Raw genomic sequence first — 25,327 nt, 5'->3', positions numbered from 1 at the left:
CACACAAGAAACAGATTTGGATTCTTGAATATAGCAAGCAGCTTAAATGTGGTGTTTCATATAGCATGAAGACAAAAATAAAACAAATTAGTGCAGCCTAACTGAACACAGACATAAAAGGGAAAGGAAAACATGGTTTGTTTTTACTGAAAATAGTCTTGAGATACATCATTTGGTTTCTGTATTCTATCTGACAAGTCTTGCAAATGACATTGATGACTCTGACTTTGCATGTTAATGCAGATGCATGATGACAGACCTGAGGCTTTCCAGGGCAGGGCATGCTGCCAGCTCTTCATACATCCAAGCCTGCTAGGGCTGCATCCAGGCTGCAACAAACTAAGAAACAGCTGAGCTTAAATGTTCATTGCCTTCTAAGAAGATAGTTACAAGATCTGTCTCACTCATTTTGATTTCCACTATCTTTCAGGTTACTCAATTTTGCTATTCTCGACAGTCTTGTGTTCATTCCAGAAGCCTGGGAGCCCACCCAGGAAACACTTCTGGAATTTGGGATAAATCATATTGTTTGGTTTGCAGGATGATCTCTGTCAGTGGCTTTAATACAGTCACTATACTTCTAGTAACAAGATGCAGAAAACAACTACAAAGTTCACTGACTTGATTTACAAATTCTACCTTTTTTCTTACAAAAAGACTCACATCTCAAGCCTAAAGGGATTTGGGTTGGGTTTTTTGTTTGTTTGTTTGTTTGTTTTTTCCAGAAAGCCTGTGCACTCTGGCTGGACTGCAGGTTTAACAGACACATTGCATTCTGGCCACTATGCGACTCCGTACAAGAATGCGCTTGCCAGCTGTGGGGAACTGCGCCTTTAGGAAGGAAGGTCTGGCAGAACGCAACTGCAGCTGGTGGCTGTGCCCCTCCTGTCGTGCAATGCTGACTGGATTGTGCCCACTGGATAAAGCAGACTTTGGCTCTGCACGATTTCTGAACGCTACAGAAGGAAAACAAACAAGATACAGACAACTCTTAGTTCTCTGTAGTCAGCCTATCCTTCTCAGCTCAAGAAGCAGTTTAGGTGTTTCATGGTGCCTGGAGTTGGAACTGGCAAACCCTTCAAACCCAGGCAAGCTGAGCACATGCAACCAGGAGCACTGAGGAGTGAGCAGCAGGCACAGACAATGACAGCGAGCCACGAAACTGCTACGCTGAAATTTGAAAATGCAGGACTTCCTTCATAAAAGTGGTATTTTAAACAGACACCCAAAAGACGTTTTGTAACATATCTATGGTGAAGAATTGGTCTTGTCATTTGAAGTGCAGCAGCTGAGTAACACACCTGGTTGTGGCTGACATCTGATTGAAAAAACTCAGAAGGGAATTACTAGGATCCCAGAATTAGCCCTTTAAAAAGTTGCTAGGATTTGTCTACCAAATAAATTACCTAAACAGAACTTGAGATCAGACGACCTGTGGGACAAAAAGGCATGTGGAGGAATCTACAATAAACACTGCATTGCACCTGATGGCACTAGACAAGGTGTTTGAAGAACATAGATGCCTTGTCTAGTGCCATGCCCAGTGTTCAAAGAAAGTCTGAAGAATGACACAAGTCTGCCTGCCCCAGGTAAGCACTCACACCCTGCACAGGACTAAACCAGCAACGCTGCTGGCTCCACAGCAGTGATGAATGAACCAACAAAGTATCATACCATTAACCTTAAGGCGGTCCAAGGCAGACAAGTCAAAATGGCACCTGAAATAATGCCTAGTGCTCAAAGTAAATGCACAGCTAATGAAAAATAAGGGTAGTTTTGGAGTTAAGTGGTAAGGAAATACCCTGTAAGCTGTTAAGTTAAATATACATATGGATAAATAGATAATTTGAAAAGACTCAGTTTATAGCTTTTATCAACAAAAATGCATATGATTTAAGAGGATAAAAGTATGCCTCACTCTTGGTCTCACTCAGCTATACTCTTCTTTGGAGAGGCAAGGAACAGGCAACTGAGGAACATCCTGGCAGAACATAGCAGTGGCATAAGAGTCCAAATGACCTATAGTTTTATGACATCAGTGATTTATGCTGCTTACCACATGGCATCAGCTTAAGTGGAGTGAAAGTCACTTGCTGCTATGACAAACAAGCAAGGGAATAGGTAGTTCTGGTTCTCCAGAAGGGAAATGAAGACTAGCTAAAGGTGCAACCCTGCCCCTGTGAGGCTACAATATAAGTAAGAACGTGAAAGAAACATTTGGATGCCCTAGCCAGGGAAAACCTGGAGGACATGGACTAGGCCAAATGCTGAGACAACTGTGCAATACTCTCATCTTCAGGAGACACGGCACAGACATGCTGTACAGTATCAGGACTGGAAGCACCATGTCTATATTAGTGAGGTGCGCGCCTCAGCTATTTGTTAAGAGTTTGGTTTTTTGCTCAAGTTGGCCTCAAGTTGTGCTGGGGGAGGTGTAGATTGGATATTAGGAAAAATTTCTTCACAGAAAGGGTTATCAAGCATTGGAACAGGCTGCCCAGGGAAGTAGTTGAGTCACCATCCCCAGAGGTATTTAAAAGACATGTAGACGTGGTGCTTAGGGACATGGTTTAGCGGTGGACTTGGCAGTGTTAGGTTAACAGTTGGACTTGATGATCTTAAGGGTCTTTTCCAACCTAAATGGTTCTATGATTCTATGATTGGCAGGCTGTTGCAGGGCTCTACTGCTTTCAGGTACCTGCATGACATTGTACCTTGTGGGAGAAAATCAAGTGTCAGCACTTGTTTGGTACTCCTGCACCATGCTTCAATACATGGCACGTGCCTACTGTCTCCTCTGTGTGAGACATAGGTTACCTTGGGCATGCCTAAATTTTCAGTCAGAACCACAAAAGCTGTCAGCACAAACCCCATTAATCTATATAAGTGTCATTTTGGTACAGGAAGAACTCTAGAACAGTTGTTCAAGGGTCTAAGTATCTTTGATGAGAGCTAGTGGTTCTGGGCAAAGATAAACAAATACCAGAATGCCACATGAGAGAAACAGCGAGCACAGGAACAAAGTTCAAAGAGGAGTATAAATAGACAGTGGCCACTACCATCATGTTTCCCTCCCGAAATGAGAAAAGGATGTGAAAACACATAGAATGGTCAACAAGGATTTTGTGTCTTGTCCTTATCAGCGATCCTGATGGTGCAGCTGTGCAGCAGATGTGAGTGCAAATCCCAATAAAGAATGTAAAAAACAGTATGTGTTTATTCAATGGCCTTCCAGCCCTGAGGTATCATTGTAGGAAGCAAACAAACTGAACTGAGAGCCAGCCAATATTTCCGACAGTTTCCTTACAAGAGACTGAGCCACAGACAAAACTGAACATTACATATGTCCTTGCAAACCCCTACATTTTAATACATTCAAATGGTAAAATGGTCAATGTCTCTTTTTCACAGGTATAATATGTTTTTATTCATCAGAGGCCAATGCTAGCTGATACTCACCAGAAGCCATCAATTGCTGCTTCTAAAAAGAGTTTGACAGTCACCACCTATAAGGTTCCCAGAGCAATACATAGGCTATTTTCTCAACTAGCAAAGTATGGCTTGCAAATTGAATAAAAACTTGGAAGAGATTTGGTCATTGCAGCCACATTCTCCAAAGCATTTGAAAAAGTGCAGAGGAGCGAAGTCCAGAGCTGGATTATGTTAATCCGATTTAAAAGAAAAAAAAGCCTGCCCAGTCTAAGATAGAAGGCAGACTTATTGCTGAGGAAAGATCCTGCATAAAGTAATTAAGGCTGTTACTAAAGAATGGCTGGGACAGTGTAATTCCAGCCCTTTTATCAGTTTCAAGGCTCTCAGCACTATATGGAGTTTTGTTCAAAGCCAACAAGAGAGTGATTTCTGAGGTGCTAGAGAAATATGTCAGAAGGAATATATGATGGTCATTTATGGACTGAAGGAAACCATAGGAGAGCTAGAAAATACACATTTTAATAAAAAAATAATTTCAAATATGAAGTTCAATACACAACTTTAGAAAACAAATATGAACAGTAGCATTAAAAAATTCTAAAAGCTTGCCACACACCAAAACTAGAAAGCCAAGTCAAGCAGAAGAACAGAAGATCTGCAAAAATGTGCACACAAATTTGATTGCAACATCTGGAAATAAACAGTTGCTAGATTTTTAGCTTTACTTCAGTGAGACAATGGTACCAAACAATTCCACGTTTATACACATCAACTCTCTTTTTACTAGCCCTGGTGAAACTGCCACTGTACCTTCTGACATTGGCCCTTGTTTAGAGGCCTTGAATTTACGTAGTTTGAGCTCAAGTATGATTTCAGACACGTAATGCCAAATTGCATCATTCACAATTGAAGAGTAGAAAATGATGTCAAAGCAATGCTGAAAAACATATCAGAGAAAGACCCTGGTCCACATACAGAAACAAGGCAGCACCAACAAATCCCTGGCTGCCGCTGCCTGACAGTTTTTAGAATAGAAAGCTGAAAACAAGAACGCCTGCACTGGTGGAAACTGATGCTAGAGTCAGAGGCTCTTAATGGATATATTAAAAGATAGGCAAGGAGAAACAAAAAGCTGAGGAAGATTTGTGGTCACAAGAGTGGCTGCCACTTCCCAACAACTCTGTGCAAGCCAATGCTGGAGGCCGAGGCTGCCAACAGCAGGGGCTTCACTACAGCAGCCCTGCGCTCACACAAAGTTGCAACCTTCCCTAGGCACGCCTGGGAGAAACAGGTGGCACCTCCCTGAAATCCCAGCAGGGGTGAGAGAGATTGTTTTGCTCAGAAGATCTCAGGAAAATAATAGATGTTGCTGTTGCAGAGGCCAAGTGCAGAACATGGCTCCACCAGGACGACTGCGCTGCTATGAACTGCCAGAGCACAATGGTGGTGATGGCTGGGAAGAGACCCAGAGACCCTTGAGTAACCCAGCGCTGCTAGCTAACTTAATTCACCTATTAGAAATAGGCATTCAAAATTTTACACTGATTATTAACTGCTAGTATTTTTCGATTTTCCCAGAAACAGAGGCTCCAGCTTGAAGTTATACAACTAACTGCAATTATGTACAGAGGCTCACATTGTGCACATGGAAGAGGTAGGACTCAAGTCAAGAAAATCCCAAACTCAGCTGCATGTAAAGCCCACCAGTGCACTGTACTGCAATGCTCTGCAATAGCAAAAGAATTTTAATTTTTAATACAATTTTTGGTAGTAATTTTTAATTGAAAATATTACAGATTACTCTAAAAGGTATAGCTTGATACTTGTGACTGAATTAATAAATACTGAAGCTTTCTTCAGGACCTACTGCCTATGTATTCCTGAACTTCAAGCAGCCAAGGCAGTGTTGTCTTAAGCTTTCCAGTTCAGATCATGGATCTAATATATGGCATCTAAAATTCTTATAGAACCTTGGACATCTTTCAGAAAAGCATATATGAGGATAACCCACCAATGTGCAGACTGGTACAATGCTGACAAGCTTTACCCCTGTGTATATTATAGCATGGCAACACAGTGTTTTATGTCACCAGTGGTTGGTTACTGTTGGTCAGATAAAGACTCAATTTTCAAGAACATAGTGGCAATTTTTGGCCTTCACAATAATCCAGAAAAGAGCAACTAGTATCTGAGAATATTTGGTCCAGGCACCAGTTTTCCCAGTACTAAAGATGTGCATTAAGGTAAGTGATCGGGACCAATTTCAAAGCAACTGGTGTATCCCATTAAACAGTACAACTATAAATATGTCATTTCAGTTTATAAATATGCTTAATTTTTCAATAGACCCATACTAACATGAATGCTATCATTTCTATTGCATGTTCATAAAATAAAGGCCAAATATAGGACTTTTAAAATAGAAACTCCTGTAATTTGTAGTAGTATTTAACTATAGAATATCTTCCAAGAAGGGATTCAGTTTTGATCTGAAAGCACCACAAAAAATTCCTCATTTTTCTTGTTAGATTTTTCAATAGCTAAGCACCCTTCTGAGAAGAATTTGTGCCAGATTGCTCATTTGCATTTCTCTGGCTTTGGCTCCCAGCTACCAGATCTTATTAAACCTCAGTCCAGTAGATTAAAGAGCCTTTTGTGACTACTTTTTCTCTCCTTGCTTGTTTATACACCACACAAGAATTCATCTCTCAGTCTTCTTGCTGATCTAAAAAACAGATTAGGTTTCACAGTATCAAGCACTTTTCCCAGCCCTCAAATACTTTCTGAACCACATCCATCGCACACCCCCTTTAAAAATGCATCTCAGGAACAGGACATAATGCATTTGTATTAGTCTCAAAGATGTCACCTCCTGCTGCGAAATCAATTCTCTACTGATAACCTTTAAAACTCCTCCTCAACTTTGTGTCTTTAACTAGTCCTTAACTATAATTTGCCTTTTGGCTGTATTCAAGTGTATCTCTTTGACTAAGCCCAAATTACCAAGCAATAAAGATTACTTTTCATTACTATCCTTTCTGAAACAAAATTTACCATTTCATCAAGCTTTGTGTTATTCACAAATTTTATGAGTAATCATTTTATGCTTGGTTCTTCATTGCAACTGAAAATGCTAAATAGTATCAGGCTTACTCCTGACCCTTCACAGTAGTCCACCAGAAGCCTCCCCTTCAGTCATGACTTTTCACTGAAAATCAGCGTATGTGATCTGCAAATCTCTGCTTCCTCTTAACCGTGATCAGCCCCTGTGCATGCAGTGTGAGTCACATACTTAACTTCTCTTCACACTCCTCCACAAATAGCCTATAACTCATGTATTGCAGTGCAATGCCTGGTTTCTCTTTCATGCCATAATCCCACCCAGCAGACAGCTGGGCAGCAGATACCTTGTTCCACCGACCACTTCTGTCCTTCCCATGTAACGAGAAAAAAAACAGTCTGTAGAGCTACATTACTTGTATCGCAAATGCACGCACAAACGCACGCCTACCTGGAAGGAAGATGCTGCTGTATTGCACCACAACACAAAGTTTTGCCTCCTGAGGGGGTCCTGGGCTTGGGTAAGGTCTCTGAGAGGATGGTTCCAGCTCCAGTTCCAAAGTCCTTCTGCTATCATGTAATCTGATGTGCAAAACCAGCCCTTTCTCCCATTATTGCACATGGTGCTCTTGCATGCCATCAAGACATCTGAAAGGTCTTGTGATACCTGTGGATCATTGCAGAGGGCCTCCCAACCCACTGTTGTGGGTTTTTTTAAATCATGATAGCAATATAATTTAATATTAAAACACCATATACTTTCTTTATCTTCTCTTTGAACTTTCCTTAGTCAAACTCAGTCTACTATGATAAAGCAGAATGTGTGCTATATTAAGGTGATTAAAAAAAGCAGCCCATGGAACTGTACAGCTGTATCTACAATATTTTTATATAAATTAAATATTAATAGGAATATGGAAGAGAATATTTTCAGGATCACAGTACTCTAATAATCTTACATACTTTATATGCCACTGATTTTTTTGCTTAAAGATTATGTTTATTAGTCCCACTTCTACACTGTGCTTCATCAAGATTAATTCTGCACCGAGTGTCTTTATAACAGTTGTGCTACATTTTATTAGTTTATACATATGCAAGTAGATATTTTATTCAGAAATATGAAACAGAAACGTTATGCTGTCTAGTTAAGGGTAGTTATTGCTTGAGAATGGCAGGGATACAAAAGAGCTAAATAGGGTTTTAATAATGCAGATTTTATTGGGAAAAAAGCCACAATAAAATGGAATATGACTGTTATTTAATCTAGAAGAACTACGAAAATGAGAATTTCATCCTGAATGTGCATCATGTAGGAATGCTATATGGAATTTACTAAACTCTCTAAGTTGTTGTCTAAAGACCTGGGGTTTTGTATACCATAAAAATAAATAAACAAACAAGCAAAAGTTTGCAGCAGGCAAGAGAAATGAATTATACTCAGGAAATGAATTAATTAGGTTAAGACATGCTAACAAGAAAACAGATTTTTCCATGACCAGTCTAATTAGTGAAACTTCATTCCTTATGAACTCCTACTGTATGTGCATACACTTTTCCAGCAAGTCCAACTCCCTTCCTCCCTAAACTGCATCTCCCAGCCTTCCACTCTGCCCCCAGCCCTTAAAGCCCCCATTTCTCTGCCATTTCCTCCAGCAGCCAGGCACAGGGCACAGCGTGGGAGCAGCCAGCAGCATGTGCCTGCTGACCACCCAGGGCACATCAGGTGGAGAAGGACCTGCTGATGCTGTGGGTTTCAGCCTTCAATCTGCAGGAACATTCATAAGGTTTGTTTTCCACCCCAACACTGTTTTCCATAAAGCTTTGTAGAACTTAGTGTATACAACCTCTTCTTCACTGTTACCTTTGAACTCTCTCTTTTCATAAAAAAGAAGCATCAGTGATGTGAGCTTCAAATAATGCAAATGACATAAGAATCCACGCACATTTTCCGTGTGCTGCTTTCCTTCTTCTTTAAACAAAGATGGGTAAATGTGCTACATGTGGAAAAAGCAGTGGAAGAGGACAAGGATGCCTTGCTCTCACAGAAGATTTACTTTTTCTTAATTAAATTCAGTTCATAATAAATACAAAAAGGACCTGATGCCTTTCTTTTTTCCCCATGTCTCTTTTAGCTGAAACTAGGTACCTCCCTCTCATCTGAGTCATCACTACAAGAAAATAGTGGTGATAGTGAGGTGACAGTAATGAAGGAAGGCTCTTTTTTAACCCTTATGGTTTCTGCACTGCTGCTGGCTCTGATATTCAAAGCAGCATCATGCAGCTCTCGCATGAACACAAATTGAAGAGAAATTGCAGAACAGGGAGCTACAGCTGCAAGAGCATCAAAAAGGCATGGAGCTCCAGCAGCCCACAGCAAAACATATATGGCTGTGAGCCCTTCTCTGCCAAGCACTGGCAAATTTTGGAACCTTCTTGAGTTAATTTTCCTTGTAGAAGAGAAACTGGCAGTACAAAACAAGTATCTTCTCAGCACAGGATGTTTATTTTCAAAAGTCCAGCTGCCCTTCTTCCTGAAGCTGGAACAATAACAAGCAGTGCTCAGGCAACAATGTTCAGCCAAGGCTTCGGACTGGGTGTCTCTCCCCTCTCCAGAAAAATGTCTTCACGTCTTCATCTCCCTCCCTCCAGGGATCTGCACAGATTTGTGTGCCAGACACAGCACTTACTGCTTCTCTGATGGCAGCTTCATGTCTGACCACATACCCTTCTCTTCTCCTGCTTAAGACAATGCAGTCAGAGACCAGGGAAACTGCACATTGAACCTCCTTATGTGAGGTTGCATGGAACATACAGAAACATGGTGTCACTGAGCTTTGTTTGCATTATCAGGAATTAAAGTTAATGGGGAAACTTGAGATTACAGCTTTGTTATGTAACTGCACAAAACTAACCTCAGTTTTTATCTGGTTTATCTGTTAATTCAAACCCAATTCCTACAAAAAGCCATCTCACCCAAGAGAGGAGTACTTTAAAGTTTATCAGTCTTGCAGTCAATCCTAACTCAAGTTGCGGCCTGCCTGCTTTCAGGAGGAAGAGAGGGGAAGTCACTCATTTGTAGACAGTTCCACAAATCCCTCAGAAGGAGAGGCAGACAAATTCTCCTTCCAAGGCCTGGGCAAGATTTATAGCAAGTTTCAGCACAAAGAACCATGGAATAGATCCTATAAAATACATCCATAGTGTCCACAGCAAGTTTTTCTCGGGATCGTTGGTCTTTAGAGGGGAGTTCACAGCGACAGGTCACTTGGCTTTCTTGCAGCTGATGCTGTGATTTATTTTGTGGGAATATAATAAACAGGAATAGCTGCCCCCAAGCATTTACCATAACATCACAGGAACTGTATTTACAAAATGAACAGAGCTGCATAAATATAACAAAGATCAAACTTCTCAGGTGCTAAAATACACTACTTCCAGGGAAGAGAAAGACAAATGGTCAGAATGGTTATAGTAAGGCCCTATGGTGTAACCATCTCTACAGCTTGACTAAACCACCCCTTTTCCTGCCTTGCAAACAGACTCAAACACCTAATCCTGCCAGTCAAGTTAAAGTAGTAGAAAGCCAAACAATTTCACAATGCAGTATCAGACCAGAGCTCACGACACTGCATTTCTGCAACAGCAGCATCTGCCTCCAAAACAATTTTTCCCCTTTTTTTTTTCACATGGGATAACAACCGCTACAGACCACACCCAGTGGCAAAATCCAACAGCAAAATCCCTCTGCCTGAAGCCACTTCACACTTGCTTTCCAGAAGAAAAAAGCAAGTAATTTGATAGAAATTAAATCGCCCACTTTTCTGGAGGGTTCAACCAAAATGACCACAACGGCCTGACTCATTTCAAAAACAAAGGGTAGCTCACTGCTACAGCCGATACCCATCTCACTGTCCTTGCCCACCTACTGAGATTATACAGTAACCACTACTCCGAGACAAAACTTCTCTCTGCGGTACTTCATCACTAGTGCCCCTTTTCATGGAAACATCGGGTAGTGGTGTATTGGCACTATGGAACTATCATCTATTGGCACTATGAACTGTGAAATATTGGCCTAGGGACCACCCAACTGTACAGGCTCCAGCTGCTGAGGCACCTTCTGCCCCTTTCTGCACCACGTTCCCAACAGCCACTTCTAGCTGGGATCATCTGTATGTTCTTTCCCTCCCCTAGCTACAAGAGGAGGTTACGCCATGTCCTCCTCTTTTATGTTCTCACTGTCAATGCTCACCTCCACTCAAGTGCTTCAAGAAGCAAACTTATATCTTCTTTGGTTTCTCTGCTAGCACAAGTCTCCTCTTCTGTAAGACACTGAGCCACGACACATGACATGCTGCACCACACACTACCCACACTGCTCTTCTCCTCTTTTCTTTATCACCTACAAAGACCTGTAAGAAGCGCCACTACTTTCTCCGACTGTACCAGATGGCAAGGCACAGCAATGGCAATCTTAGCACAGCATTTAGGTGAAGTGCAGAATGGCCTCATAGTGTTAACATCTTCTTGTCCCCCCCCCAACATGCCCATCCCACCATCGCTACTTAAAAAAAGACCATTGTATGTCATTGCCTTGTTTTCCATACCTGGATCATTACTTTCTCCATACCTTCTCATTCTCCTCACTTCCTCACTCTCCTCCTTTTTTTCTTACTAATATAAGAAATGGAGACTCTAAAAACTAGAGACCCCATTCCTGGGTTTCATTCTCCTAAAATGTGTGTAAGCTATCTTATGTATATACACATGCACATATACATATACGTATATCTGTATGTATATACCTATAGCTTTCTTCCATTCTTATGCTTTAATCCAGAATTAAGGATTCTGTACTGATCCTGACACCAAGATGGTAGAAGTTCACAAATTATTAAAAATAATGAGATAACCTGTTCATAAAATACAGGACTTGAAAAAGGACACAGTCTTCAGTCACAGAAATATACTGAAAGATGCAACATCACCAGCTCTTTTAAACCGAAAAGGTTAAATTTGAAGCATCATTATTTCTTGAGAGAATTATTTTGAAGAATTCACTGTTGAGGAAAGTATTGAGTTTTATGTTCACAGCTCTATAGCTAGATTTCTTAAATTAAGCTCATTTCCTTACCCCCATCCTTCCACCCCCAGAAACATCAGCTCATTATTTTAAAAATGCACAATGAGTGAGAAAGAGGCAATTTAAGATGAGGCACTGTAGAAATTGACTGTGACGGGTGTTCAAAGAATGAAGCAGTACATGACTTCCCTGTTCTTTTACTTTTCCTTAAGCATCTGCTTTGGGCTACTTTTCTGATTTCTCCTTGATGCTTGACCCTAACGAAACCTCAAAGACCTCCTCAGGAAGTGGGGAGCTACCGGAAAACAAAGCCACAAAGAAAAGAAGTGTTTCCAGTGCCTCCTACCTGGCTTTGGATAACCTTCATGCTCCAGTGCTACTCAAAGCACCTCATTTGTTGAGAAATACAGCTTTAGACTTTCTGGTTATCATTAACAGCTGCTTTTACACAATATTGGTTTTCCCATTAAATTTAGAAAAATCACAAGTTCCTTGCTAGGAATCAGTTCTTCCCCCAGGCAAGACACAGGTTACCTGCAGGAGGGAACCAGTGCTTGTCATGAATATTTGTGGTGTCTGCAGTAAGCCATTCTTCAACCCTGCAATGCCTGTGGATTAAATTAGATCTCCCAAAAATGTCTACCAAATTTCTATTAGCATCATATTATTCCTAATTACCATAACTGTTGCAAATGTATATAATAAAACATATATCTAACTTGACTCGGTCTTCTGCAAGGCACGCTCCCTGACTGAAATATTCAGTACTAAAAAAAGACCACAGTATCATGAATGTAGGAAATGAATGGTCAGGATACCTGGGTGGAAACCAAGGATAGATTCCTAGAGAAAGTAATTCTAGATTAATATACTAAATAGGTTTTTTTTTTCTCTTCATGTTTCACAAAGAAATATAGAATTATTCAGGTTGGGATTACCTTAGAAGGTCACCCAGTACTCACAGCAGGCTTAACACTGAATCCAGACCAGGTTGCTCAGGGCTTTATCCAGTTGGGTCTTGAAAACCTCCTAGTATGGAAATTCATAACCTCATGGGCAACCAGCTCCACTGCTTAATTACCCTGATAGTGAAAATGTTTTCCTTGTATGACATTGACACTGATGCTAATTTATATATTGTATAAAGTTGAAATCTCCCATTTCAATCTGTCATTGTCTTTTGTTCTCCCAATACACACCACTGTAAAGAGCATGGCTCCGTCTTCTCAGTAACCTCCTTATAGGTGTTGGATAGCTGCTGTTAGGTCCCTCCAACACATCTCTTCTCCAGGCTGAACAAGCCCTGTTGCCTCAACCTCTCCTTGCAGCGCCAGTGCTCCAAGCTCTGACCATCCTGATGTCCTTTCACTGAACTCACTCAAGTTCAGTGATGTCTTGGGAAAGTCCAAAACTGGACACAGCATTGCAGGTATGGTCTAAGGTGTGCCACGTAAGGGAGAATAATCACTTCCCTCAACCTTCTGGCTGCTCTCCTGTTGATACAGTCCAGTCTGCTGCTAGCCTTCATTGTTTTATGCTGATCAAGGCTGAGGGTGTAGTTCACTCTTGGTTTCTTATTCAATCCTTGTCCCATTTGCTGACCCTGTCAGCACAGGTGCAAAGTAACACTGAACAGCTGAATGAGCAAAGCAGAAGTGCAAGATTTTCTGCCCAATTTTGTAGAAATTCATATAAACGGAAGATCAACTGCCCTGTCAGGATATTGCTTCCTCACATCATGTAAAATCATATAAACAGCCTGTTAGGGTAGCAGAACTGCAATGACAATATGAGTCTTCCATAGTCTTAGGCTGTTTCTCTATATATCTGAGCTATAGATAACAAACCATTCAAGCAAAGTCACCAGTTCTGCTACAACTTTTCTACAGTGCTCTAGTTGTTATTCTTTTTGCATCAGAAATTGTTCATCCCAGAAAAAGGGTGTGGGATTTTCTGGATGATTTTCAATGCAAAGATGTGGCCAGACATAGCATTATACAGTCAGAGTTTACCAGCTACAGTGTACACTTGTAACAAGGGCACAAATAAAAGGGAGCTGCAAGAAGAGGCTCTATTTCAATGGGAAAGCACGGTTTTCCACCGAAAATGTGACAAGCCAATAGTGCAACATGAAACACAAGATATTCTCAGTCCTCATTCAGTTTACAAGTATAATACCAACCTCCTCTATCTAACACGCCAACACAGTAATGAAACTAAGATAAAAAGATGAGCAAGCCTACTTCATCCAAGATGTTCAAGTACCAATATACACATACTGCATGTCTCTTTGCTTCAATAAAAATACTTGCAGAATGTATCACTAAGTTTTTTCACTAAAGTTTAAAGAGGAAGAAGCATTAGGATTTTATCCAGTATACCCAGAAAAGGCTTCAGTTTTTAAGGGGACTGTAGAAGTGGGATTTGAAGTTGGGTCTCTGAATCTTAATCTCTGAATCGCATGTGAATGCACTGACAACCCCATGGAACCCAGAATTTTCCACACTTTTTGCTGGTGGGCACTGATTCTTGTGAGTGTGTAGCCTGCCTGCTGTGATTGCCTGAAGAAAGCAGCCTTTGACTTATGAGCCATAAGAAAACATAGTAAGAATATACACCACAGCATATTGTTTTACTCACCATAGCTGTATCTAAACACTTAGAAAGCATCTCTCTATGAACACTTTACAAGGAAAATTTTGAACACTTTTGAACACTCTATGAACACTTCTGTATTTTCCTATATTCAAGGAAAATATATTCACCTTCTGTGAAAAGGGGTTCTTGCACAATTTTACAGCTGATATATATATTTTTCATCAAACCCTGTCGGCATTCATAGTTCTCTACTGGGATTAGTAGCATATAATTTGAGCAGGAATAGTGAGAAGAAATACACAGTGTTTTTAAAAATCACAAACGGCGCTTGATTATAATATTTGCAGCTCTTTCATCTAAGTAACCACACAGATTGCACATACTCCCACAGAGATGGAAATTAATAATATGTGAAATACCTGTGCAGCTTGAGCGTCACAGTTCCATAAACAGTAGCAAAGCCCAGAAGACGAACCCATCTTAGGAGAACACAGCGAAATACACTTGGCTCAAAATACAAAATGACAACCTATAGAACAGAAAGATAGAGAGAGCTTCAGTACTGCTTTAATGTGAAAGTAGTTCTTCATTCAAATGCAGAATAGTTGCAAAACAGGACAGCAGACATATTTCAGCTCGTACTGCTGTATATTTAGATTTTCTAGTAAAGTGATAGGATGATCAGATCAACCAGCTGGCACAGTTCTAGGCACCAACTCCTTTTGAAGGGAGCTGGCAAAAGCCCTGTGACAGACTGTGAAGTGACAACACTTTTGAATGCAATTCCACTGACTTTTCTTAACCAAGTGAAAACATGTACCCAGAGAAGAGGATAGAAGAGACAAGGACATTTTCCTTGAGCTATTTCAGTAATGTGCAGCTGGCCTAATTCTGGTTTGATGGACTGTATTTACTAGGTTACACTTCAAAGTCACTCCTTCTAATAAACCTAGCAAAATGATAGCTGCTCATTTTTTTCTGCCAACTATTCTGCCGCACTAAAAATGATTGCACTAGCCTCTCTCTGTCCAAAACCCCAAAATCTTGATGTCCTATTTGACTCTTTCTTATTCTTCTCCTTATATTTTCCCTAAGCTATACCAAATCTCCCTATAGATCACCACTGTCTTAACAAAAATAACTTTTTTGTTCACGTACGGATTTCTCTAATCACAACAACAGAAAGGTCCTACTGGCCTTTTGCTCTATCTACCAAGTACCATGCATGAGGACAACACTCAATAAACAGTAACATAAAGCTACTTCTGCAGGTATAGTGCATATAAAAGCATCACTACCAAGTAAAATGCCACCCTTATCTAAAACAGGGCTGCTCAAATGGTGGGCTCAGTCATGATCTGAACCAGGAGTCCATTTCTTCTCATTCCAACAGACATTGTGCCGGGTGTCCGGAGGGATGACCCCATATTCTTTCCTACTTGTCCGGCCCTGCCAGGAGCCTGCTGTTCCAGGGATTTGGCTGTACACTGCCTTCATCCCACCTGCAGACCCTGCTTGGTCCAGCAAAACTAGATCCAGTGCATCCCACCCGTCTGACCAGAACCTGATAAAACCCCCAATGCACCGTAGCACAAATTAATTGGGTAATCCTGTCTAGAGAAGGAAAGCACTGAAACATTTCAGGCCATCTGCCACAGCTTCATTTAGAGTCAGTGCATTCTGGCAGTTGAGGTAGTATTGTGCCTACCGGCTGCCACATGGTATTATTTTCCCAAGTAAATGCTTTTCTGTGTGGGAATTCAAGCCCAGGATATTGGCCAAAAGCCCAGGACTACGTCCTTTGGGTGACATAGACATATTTAGGAGTGGGGGCAAAAATGGCAGACATGTGGGCTGAGAGAGATAGAAGAAGCTGCTGTGCTTCGCTGGCATGTTTTTTTACAGCAGAATCAAGCTATTTCTTCAAAAAACATGGTTTGTTGAATCAAATCATGGTGCAAAATTTAATCTGCTTTTTTCACTGTTGTTGGACTGACGTTTCAAGGTAGACATTTTCTGGGAATCTGACAAATTCTGCACGTAAGGAAGGGAACAGTGTGCAGCAAAAGGCCCACTTGTCCTTGGAAAATCAGCTGGAAAACCGAAATGCATCCACACACATATAAACATGCTTGGTAAATAGAGCATCCAGCAAGATGCTTCTAAGAAAGGACTGAATGACAGTAATGACCTCTTATCCTAATACACAGTTATACACATTAGGACAGTTGCAGAACCAGAGCAAAGTCTGTAGCAGTAACCTGCCTCCTGAGGTTTGCCAGGGGGTAGAAAACACTCTGTTTCATCTTCAATTCTTCCAAACTAGAAAAACAATGTCAAAAAAAAACTGGCATACAGAGACTCTGAACGTTTCAAAGTTGATCTGAAAGCAGAATTTTTCAGATGATTGAAATGGGAAGGTCTGAAAACTTTCCAGGCATAGAATTTTCTGAACAAGGGCAACAGCTCTCTTTGCCACGCAATCTGACACAGCAATTTTATCTGCAGTTGCTTGTTGAAATATTAACTGCTTGTGTCCAGAAAATCTCATTGATTTGCATTGAACCATTTGTATGAGCAGCTGAGGCATTTGGCTAGTTATCAACCAAGAAAACACCACTTCAAATGCAGCATGGTGTGAGCTGGCATGTGGCAGCTCACCATGAAGGCTGCAGAGGCAAGGCTCTGTTGGTGAAAACTATTCTCATTTTCCCATTTGAATGTAGACACATTTAACTACTCCTTCGCCCGGTGGTCAAGTACATTGTGGAAGTAAGACTTGATCCAAGTTTGACTCCCTTTTAGGTCTTCCTGCGTTTATATGATGGAGAACAGTTACAATGTCCTCCCAAGGGCCAACATCCATTTCTACCTATTCTTCTGTAACTTGCATGAGGTCTGGCATGGACCAAGGCTTTGAACAGCAAGAATTGCTATACTTATGTTTTGCTTGCTTCTTAGGCTTTCCAGAAGGTTATTCTAAGAATGTATCATTCCCATTCCCATCAGGGCTCACCAGGATGTTCAGGTGACTGCCCTCTCTAAGCCCTTGTCAGCATTAAGTCTCTTATAAGCACAGTGAATTTTAGTGGCACAATTTTAAAATTGAATAATCTTTAATGGATTGGAGCCAAGGGGCTACAGAAACACTGCCCTGGAAGCTCAGTACACCAAAAGCCATGCTCAAGTTTTTAATCTTAGTGGAATCGCATTCTTGCAAAGAATATGCATCTAGTGAAAAGTATGGCTGCTGCACTCCATCCGTCACTCTCCCTAGCTGAAAAACAAACAAAAAAAGAAACATAACACAGAGAAGTCTTGGTTTTGTTTCATATCAGCCTCTTCTACCTTCTGGTTACCAAAACCCCCATTTCCTACTGTTATTCCCAGAGATAAGGCTTTCTTAAAGTGACAAAAAATATGCAGCAAAGGGTTGATGAGCTCCAAGCTAGGAGCGTAGGATGAGCACAGCATTCACCCACATACCCAGGCTGCTCTCAGCAGAACAAGGGAATCCCTCTGCAGTTCTAAAAGACTAGTCTGCCCACCAAAAATTTGACAATAATTCATTTTCCCTTTTTGCTTTTATAATGCATTAGACCATGACAGCAGCATAAATCTCATTAAAAATGCTTAGAGGTTTTGCTGATGGATGTCACTGTACGTAAGGAAATGTGATATCCCCTGTTTCGCCAGCTCCTGAAATCCATTTAAATACTAGACATCAGTTTCTGTTCCTTAAACAACAAAGGTCTGGGGAAAAAATATTTGGAAACCAGAAAAAGAGAAGTCAAACAGTACCTGTTCATATACCAGCTACTGCAGCTGTGCGTGAGACTTCATAAACTGTGGCTCATCTTTGTCATTTGGACAAACGCATTTAGATGTTTGCTTTTAACCTCAACGTGTTTTAAGCTATTATTACCCTTTCCAAAACATTGTCCCACTAGTCACGCTACCACTTGTGGAGTCAGAGATGAAAAGACTTTCTAAGGTCACCAGCTAACTGTCAAGTATGTTTAGAGCTGGAGAATTACGGACATGGAAGAGAGACTTAGCTTGCTGACACAGCGATCAGCCAGCTCAGTTATTCAGCTGACATGATGAACAGACACACACGCTCTCTAAAGACAACGGCTAAAGTCGATACAGGCACCTCGCCCACTACAGCAAATTTTTGTTATCAGGACAGGTAGGACAGTAAAAGTGCAAAGAGAACTAACATTGAACAATTTAATGTTCAAAAGCATAACAGACATTGTCCTCACAAAAAATGAGCAAATAATGAGTTTTATAGCCTCAGTGCCATTGCTTCTTAAAAGATATACAGCATTTAGAAAGATTCTTTAAAAGAAAAAAGAAAAAACCACCACCCTATCAGAGCTCTATAATGTTAATAGTGAGCAATACTTCCATGCAGCACAAAATATTCTTTTGTTTTTCAGATTAACTTTACTGCGCACATTATAAGATGATTAATTTTGCCCTTCACCTTGGGCACCAGGTCCGGGTGAAAGCATTTTAATTAATACTGTGCAGTTCCCCAGGGTGCATTGAATGGGATTCAGTCTGCCTAAATCAGGCACGTAATTTTTACCTACATTGTAGGGATCTAGTAAATCAGCCCTACTAATGCGAGTTCCATAGATAACCCACGGATAAAGGCAGGTACCTTGAATAAACTTGAAGAAGTTCAGGACTTCAGCCACTTGGACAGAATCTTGGCCTCTTTCAGTCTTTAAATATGCATCTCCACCAACTAGAAAGGTACTTCAGCATTTATTTTAGGGAATTTACTTCACTATATGTCAATTAATAATCTGCATTAGGAGGACTAAGCCAAACACTCTGTAGCCAGCTGTAACAATTTTGTAATGTATTTAAGACAAGTTGCTTTTTACTTCAATTCTTAAGCCATAAAAGTCACATGAATAGATCAAAACTTCCTTTTTAATCATCAAATTTCTACACTCCACATTGAGAGGGAATGGGCAGTGCTATAATGTCTCAAAATATCAGAAGTCAAAGAACAAATATTTTAAAAAATACATGGAATTGTCACTGCTACAAATCCTAAACCTAAACATGAAAAATTCTGAGTAGGACCTTAACTCAAAAAGCCCCAAAGTGTTCACTTTTGAACTCTGCTTATTTTTGTCCTCAGTTGTAGAATCATAGAAAGGTTTGGGTTGGAAGGGACCTTTAAAGATCATCTAGTTCCTAGTGCCATGAGCAGGGATGTTATCCATGTTAGATACATGGAAATGAGATACAGAGCTTAGAATTTTGAGCATCAGCATCATCTGGTTATGGATCCAAGGTGAAAGTCACCTACTTTAGATAAAAGTGATGCAAAAATATTTTTTTTTTCTCATTTTCTAATAACCAAATTTCTCTTAAAATTGTGCCCAGTTAACCCAAAAAGCTTTACAGGAAAACTACCTACTTTTTTTATTTAACTTCAGAATTTGCTGAAAGTACTCCGCACAGTTCAATGCAGGACATGATGCAGCCATTTAAGATAATGCCTTTTGGGCTAATTCCATTAACAAGCATCTAGGAGATATTGTGAAGAGATCCATCCGATCTGTTCCACTGCCCAACACCATCTGCCCTTGCCTGACTGCAATAGCTGTCTTGGGCTGTCTCTAGGCAATTCTGCTACGGAACAAGCCATCAGACGCTTCCTCTCGGTATCCTGCTGTTCTTTGAGATGGGCAGCCTTCTCTTCTTCTGCCATGTTTCAGTAGTTTCTTTCAACACATAAAATACACTCCAGGGTAACCTAGTCCATCAAGTCACCTATTAATGCTTCAGTCCTAATACTGAGAAGGGATTTCCTGCAACAGAGATGCTGTTTGCAATGTTAGATAAGCTTGCCATCCAAACTCATAACAGTCTGGCACTATGCTTTCTAGAAAAGGGACCAATCCACTTGTATGTGGGCACACTGCCATCTTAACAGATGGGCATGAATGAAGGCATTCATGAGCCTGTGTACACTACAGGCACCACATACCACTGTTCAAAACATGATTCACAGCTCAAAGCATCTGCTTAAATATTAGTGAATGCACAACTCATTATCCAATCCTGTACTACCAACAAATATTTCCGGTGCAACTACACAAAACATTTCAGACGTAGGATAACAGCTGAATATATACTTAGGCTAATTACATAAGAACACTTCCTTCTATCTCCATCCCATTTTTTTAAACCACATGTGCTTTTTAAGCCATAACATTTTATTCTAATAGGCCTATGGACACACAGTACCATCAAACCCTGTTATCCTTGCAAATCTCACAATTTTAAAGCAGAGCTGTGCTGGATCATTAGCTCAATGCTTCTATAAAGCATGCAGTTGCTGCAGGAGACCACAGTAACTACTCAGTAGGTTTTATTCTTGCCTCTGAATTGGAACTGAATCAACTCCCCAGTACACAGCATTGGAGGCATTCTGCTGCTGGGGGCAATGCATTTCAGATAAGACGTATGTCAAAGTCAAAATACTTGTAGCCATTTAAGATCTTTTGGGTTTCTTCATAAAAGAAGACAAGTTTCTCCTAGCTGCCCACACAAAGTCCAGCTTGAAATTCTGCCTACTGAAATCCTCTTTTCCCTCCCACTATACTTTCAACTGTAGATAGGTTTTCTCCATTGCCTGTCTTAAAACTTATATTAAACCTCTGGCTGTGTTTCAGCAAAGGCATGTCTTGCCTGTAAAGTCTTTTGGAAGTCCATGACACAGTATAGTGCATAACCACCAGCACTGGTGTAAAATACAAGGACAGACTTCTAGAGCTTGATTCATCAGAATGCTTTGCTGTCACTAAGTTTTTATTATACTTTGGATTCATCCCCATAAGGCAGTAACAGCAGATCTCTAAAGCTCTTCATGGAACATACAGTGGAGCTCATTTAGCCTCCTGAGAGATTTATCTGGTGATTAAGCAAACAGAACCTTCAAGATCATTCTGGTTTGACACAAGACTGCATACTTAGAATGCCTTTCTATTGATACATCTTCAATTATTTCCCCCCCTTTTTTTTTCCTGTTCATAAGGCAGATCTCAGCTAATGCTTGACAGGGTACCTCTGAATAGGTTATTTTGAGGAAAATAAATGTCCATGTGACTTCCAAGATGCCATCATGTCTTTCCTTCAATTTGAAGAGAAAAAGTGATATGTCACAGATCATACCAGCTCTGGAAATATTCATTTATAAGTGACTTGAACACATGGCCTGAAAATGCATTTGCTATAAATTCTAGCCTCTACTTAGAGTTACTAATGATCCAGCTTCACTGTTCCTATTTATGTTGGCCTAATGAATAGTATTCGAAAGTCAAGTAATAAAAAGTTAATATATAATCCACAATGTCTTTAAAAAGAGACGTGCTTGCAGTCTGTAAACAGATTTGTTCACAAGAAATGAAGTGTTATGGCCAACAAGGTCCACACAGTAGAGAAGGGCTTTCCAGGTTTTTTTCCTAATAAAGGCTAAAACTTTGTCAGAAAACACTTCCTTAGCTTATGAGAGACATCAGTTGATGCCTGGCTGAATCAGCTATAAATGCAAAGGGTTACAGGGTTCCCCAAGGGTGAATTCACAACCAACAAGAGAAAGGGGATACAAAGAAAGACAAGACACTAATTCTGTATCCTCTTTGGGGAAAGAAAAGTATAAGAACTAGTATTAGCAAAAGGACTAGACCCCTGCCCCAGGCAGCTGTGGGAACCTTCTGGGGAACTGAGGAGAAACAGAAATCACCTTGAAACCAAGCTAAATCAAGAGACAAGTTATCACATACATTCTCTGTATCTATCTCCAAACACAGAAATTAACGCCTAGCTTTTCACTGTAATAGAATAAACTATTTATCTTTAACTGTAAGCTTCTCAAATACAAAGAGACATTTCAATGGCTCTGGCCCAGGGAGTGGTGCTCCTAAAACAGTAAAACATGGTCATTCAGGAAGTATTAGGTCTCCCAGCCTAAGGGGCTATAGGCATGGAGCTGCCGGAGGTGGCAAACTGAATTTCTTGGGGGCAGATGTTTGCCCAGGAAAGGTGTCTTCCTGACCACTGTGAGTTATTGGATGCTTCTGCAGCATCCAGTACAAGACAGGGAGAAGGTCTGAAGCTCAGACATTCCTTTGAGACCACGACAAGGTGTAGCACAATGAATAAAATACCTAACACTGAAAAACTCAACACTGAAAAAACCCTAAAAATCTATACAATAGCTCTAGTCACATCCCATATTAAAAGAGAAAAGAAAATAAAGTCTGAATTGTATACTACTCTTCCCTTGTTCTCATTGAAATCTATTTCTGCTCCACCACCACCATAGAGCAAAAGAAGCAAATAAATACTTTTCAGGAAATCCAAACAGGAATGGTCTTGGTTGGCCCAGTGGATCTTCTTATCCATCTGCTTTGATGTGCCAGTTATTTCTCCATCTTTGGTGTGTATGTATCTCTCTCTCTCTATATTGGCTCACTTCTGACAGCTTCACATTCTTTAAATACAGTTACCCTAACAGCAGCCTGAACAGCCTCAGAAGTCAGTCCCTGAGGACTTGAGAGTTGGCTGATATCAGCAGTTCAGAGACTTCAAGCTGGCCAGATGTGGACTTGGCTGGATGTCTGAAGTTTCCACTGAAATCAACACATTACCACAGAAGGTTTAAAATCTGTTTAAACAAGATTTTTAAAAACAGAAACAACTGTTGTGTTTGAAAATTTAAAGCCCACCAGAATCCATGTAGCTAACTGTGCACAGGGGAAAAATGTTTTTCCTGACTCATGTAGCTCACCAGCCTCAGCCTTGAAGCACAAAACTAATGTATAGTCATTGATCTGATTTTAAAGATACTCAGGAGCTAGCCAGGCAGTTAGGTGCCTTTGACTTCACTAAAAGGCAACTACCCAAATATTTAAAAAATATCTGGCTCCCTGTCTTCAAAAAGAGCTACAAGTGTTGAGAGCAGTGTAAATCACATTGATGCTCTGCACTCTTTCATTTGATGTTTCTTCTTCCTAAACTTATACACAAAGGCCTTAGATTACTTTCCAGTTAAATATTGAAATATATGTGAAAATGTGGGTTTCCTGATCAAGCAAATGGGCAGGTTTTGAGTGGAGATTATTAGACATGCTCTGCCAGCAGCAACACTAAAAGCAAACATGAGCAGGTGGGACATTCAGGGCTCCAGCCACATGCACGCTAAGGATGAGAAAAGAAGCAAAAGTGAAGTGTACAGGAGCTGAGCTCCTCAACCATACAGTGCTTCTATTTTCAGAGTCTGCATTACATTCAAAAAATGTAATTAAAAATTACTAGAAGTAATTTCATTAGAACATTTTCTCTAGGCAACAGGTATGTGTGCATAGGCACTCTTCAAAAATTTTTCACACCAATGCAAAATTATCAAAGTGGAAAATCAAAGAAAGTTGTAAAGTCAAAATATCTTCTAAAATATAATAAACTGCTTCTTCTACCAGTTAACTTTCATAATCGAACGATTTCTTTCATCTGTTCATATACATTTTTTTCAGTATGACATGCCACTTGGGTAGATGACAACAGTCAACTGAATGTCCTGGTTTACCTACTTCATATGTGAAAAAAATAAAAAACTTTCTTACTAGATGCCCTACTATCTTTTCTTAACAAAGATGTGGTCACCTACGAAGCAGAAAGAGAAACATTTTAAGGAGCTGAAACATCTCTAATGGAAAAGATAGACATCTATTCAGCCCAGTCATTTGCCAAATACTTGACATATTTTAACAATAGGATTAAGAATATGCTAGTTTCATTTTATGAATAATGAAGTGCACCATGCAACACCATATTTTATTAAAAACAAGGAATACCTAACAATTCATTTTAAGACCATGTCCGTGATTTTAAGAAAAAGGAACCTTTTAAAAACGTAATGGGAGAGTAGTCTATATTAAAATAAATCTTGCAAGAGCTGCAGCTAAATCAAGACATAAGACTTAAATTATTCATAGCAACTTGTCAAATATACTAAATGCAAGACACAGGTCATAAAACAGACTCACAGAGACTTTTGCATTTCATTACAATATGGCTGAAATCCCTACAAATATACAGCAGAGAGTGGTTTTTATGTGAATATTTTCAAATAGTGACTTCTACCTGGGAAAAGAAAACATGCAGCTATTTAGAGTTCCAAAAATACCTTACCTCCTGGTCTTAATCTAACAAAGCCAGTGAAGTATTTAACGTGAAGTTTGTGAGAAAAAACTACCTGATGGTTTAGGTTCTTCAGGAATACCTCCTTCCTGGCTGCATGCTCTCTCTGAACTACACGTTGGGCAGGTTCCGGAGCCAACGTAGGAATTTTATTGACACCAACTTTTAAGGTGCTTACTTGGAAAAGATAATAGGGACAGACCAGGTCTTTGAAATACCCCATTAAACCACAGCAAAGAGTAGGACAGAACTGGCTGTTACCCTCTGCAGGGAAGTTTTGTTGGTATTTATTTTGACAACCAGTAATTTAGAAAACCTCTCTCCACAAAATACCAGCTGGACATCTCAATCCAGCCAGTGCTGATTAGTTTAATGCAGACATCACTGCTGGAACTATTGACTTTTCATTTTCAGCTTATGTCCCTGTAGCAACAACAGCAGTGGGGACAAGCCAAAGGCCACGGTGTGACAAACCTCCAGAGGAAGTGGTGGGAACACTCCACCTCTTAATGTTCCCAAATCAAGAACGGATGCCCGTCTGGGAAATCTGTTTTAGGTAAACTGAAGCTATCGGCTTCAGTAGAGAGGTAATTGGGTGAATTGTGAAAATGGGTGACATACTCTGATAACATGATCTATGATCCCACTGGTCTTAAATCTACATTAACCATATTAAGCAAATTATGTATTAGCATAATTGATTATGGGTAATTAACAAAGTCCACAAGTAACCAGCCACAGCTGCAAACTCAAAATTCACTCCATAGTAAAAACTATAGAAATTGGAAAGAAACACTATTTCTCTTTCAACTGCCATTCTTAAAAGTTCTTCTATCACATGGGTATGATGAACATTGTTGCCTTCCAAAAAACTGTCAACAGTTTGCTTGGCTAAGATGGCCAGAGTGCTCATGCTCC

General features: G+C 40.2%; 1 protein-coding gene across 2 annotated transcripts in view; it reads right to left on the bottom strand.

The window, feature by feature from the left end:
* The window catches only part of GPR158 (G protein-coupled receptor 158), a 209,949-nt gene that overhangs the window by 40,847 nt on the left and 143,775 nt on the right, over positions 1-25,327 (bottom strand). For both annotated transcript variants that reach the window (XM_052804510.1, XM_052804519.1), the window contains exon 6: positions 14,596-14,705. In XM_052804510.1, coding sequence (XP_052660470.1) covers positions 14,596-14,705 — 110 coding nt within the window. The remainder of the gene's footprint in view (positions 1-14,595; positions 14,706-25,327) is intronic.

Source organism: Harpia harpyja, chromosome 1 (genome assembly GCF_026419915.1).
Source record: "Harpia harpyja isolate bHarHar1 chromosome 1, bHarHar1 primary haplotype, whole genome shotgun sequence".
In the NCBI taxonomy this organism is placed as follows: Eukaryota; Metazoa; Chordata; class Aves; order Accipitriformes; family Accipitridae; genus Harpia; species Harpia harpyja.
The sequence above is the reverse complement of the archived record's forward strand: the minus strand, read 5'-3'. Positions and strand labels throughout refer to the sequence as shown.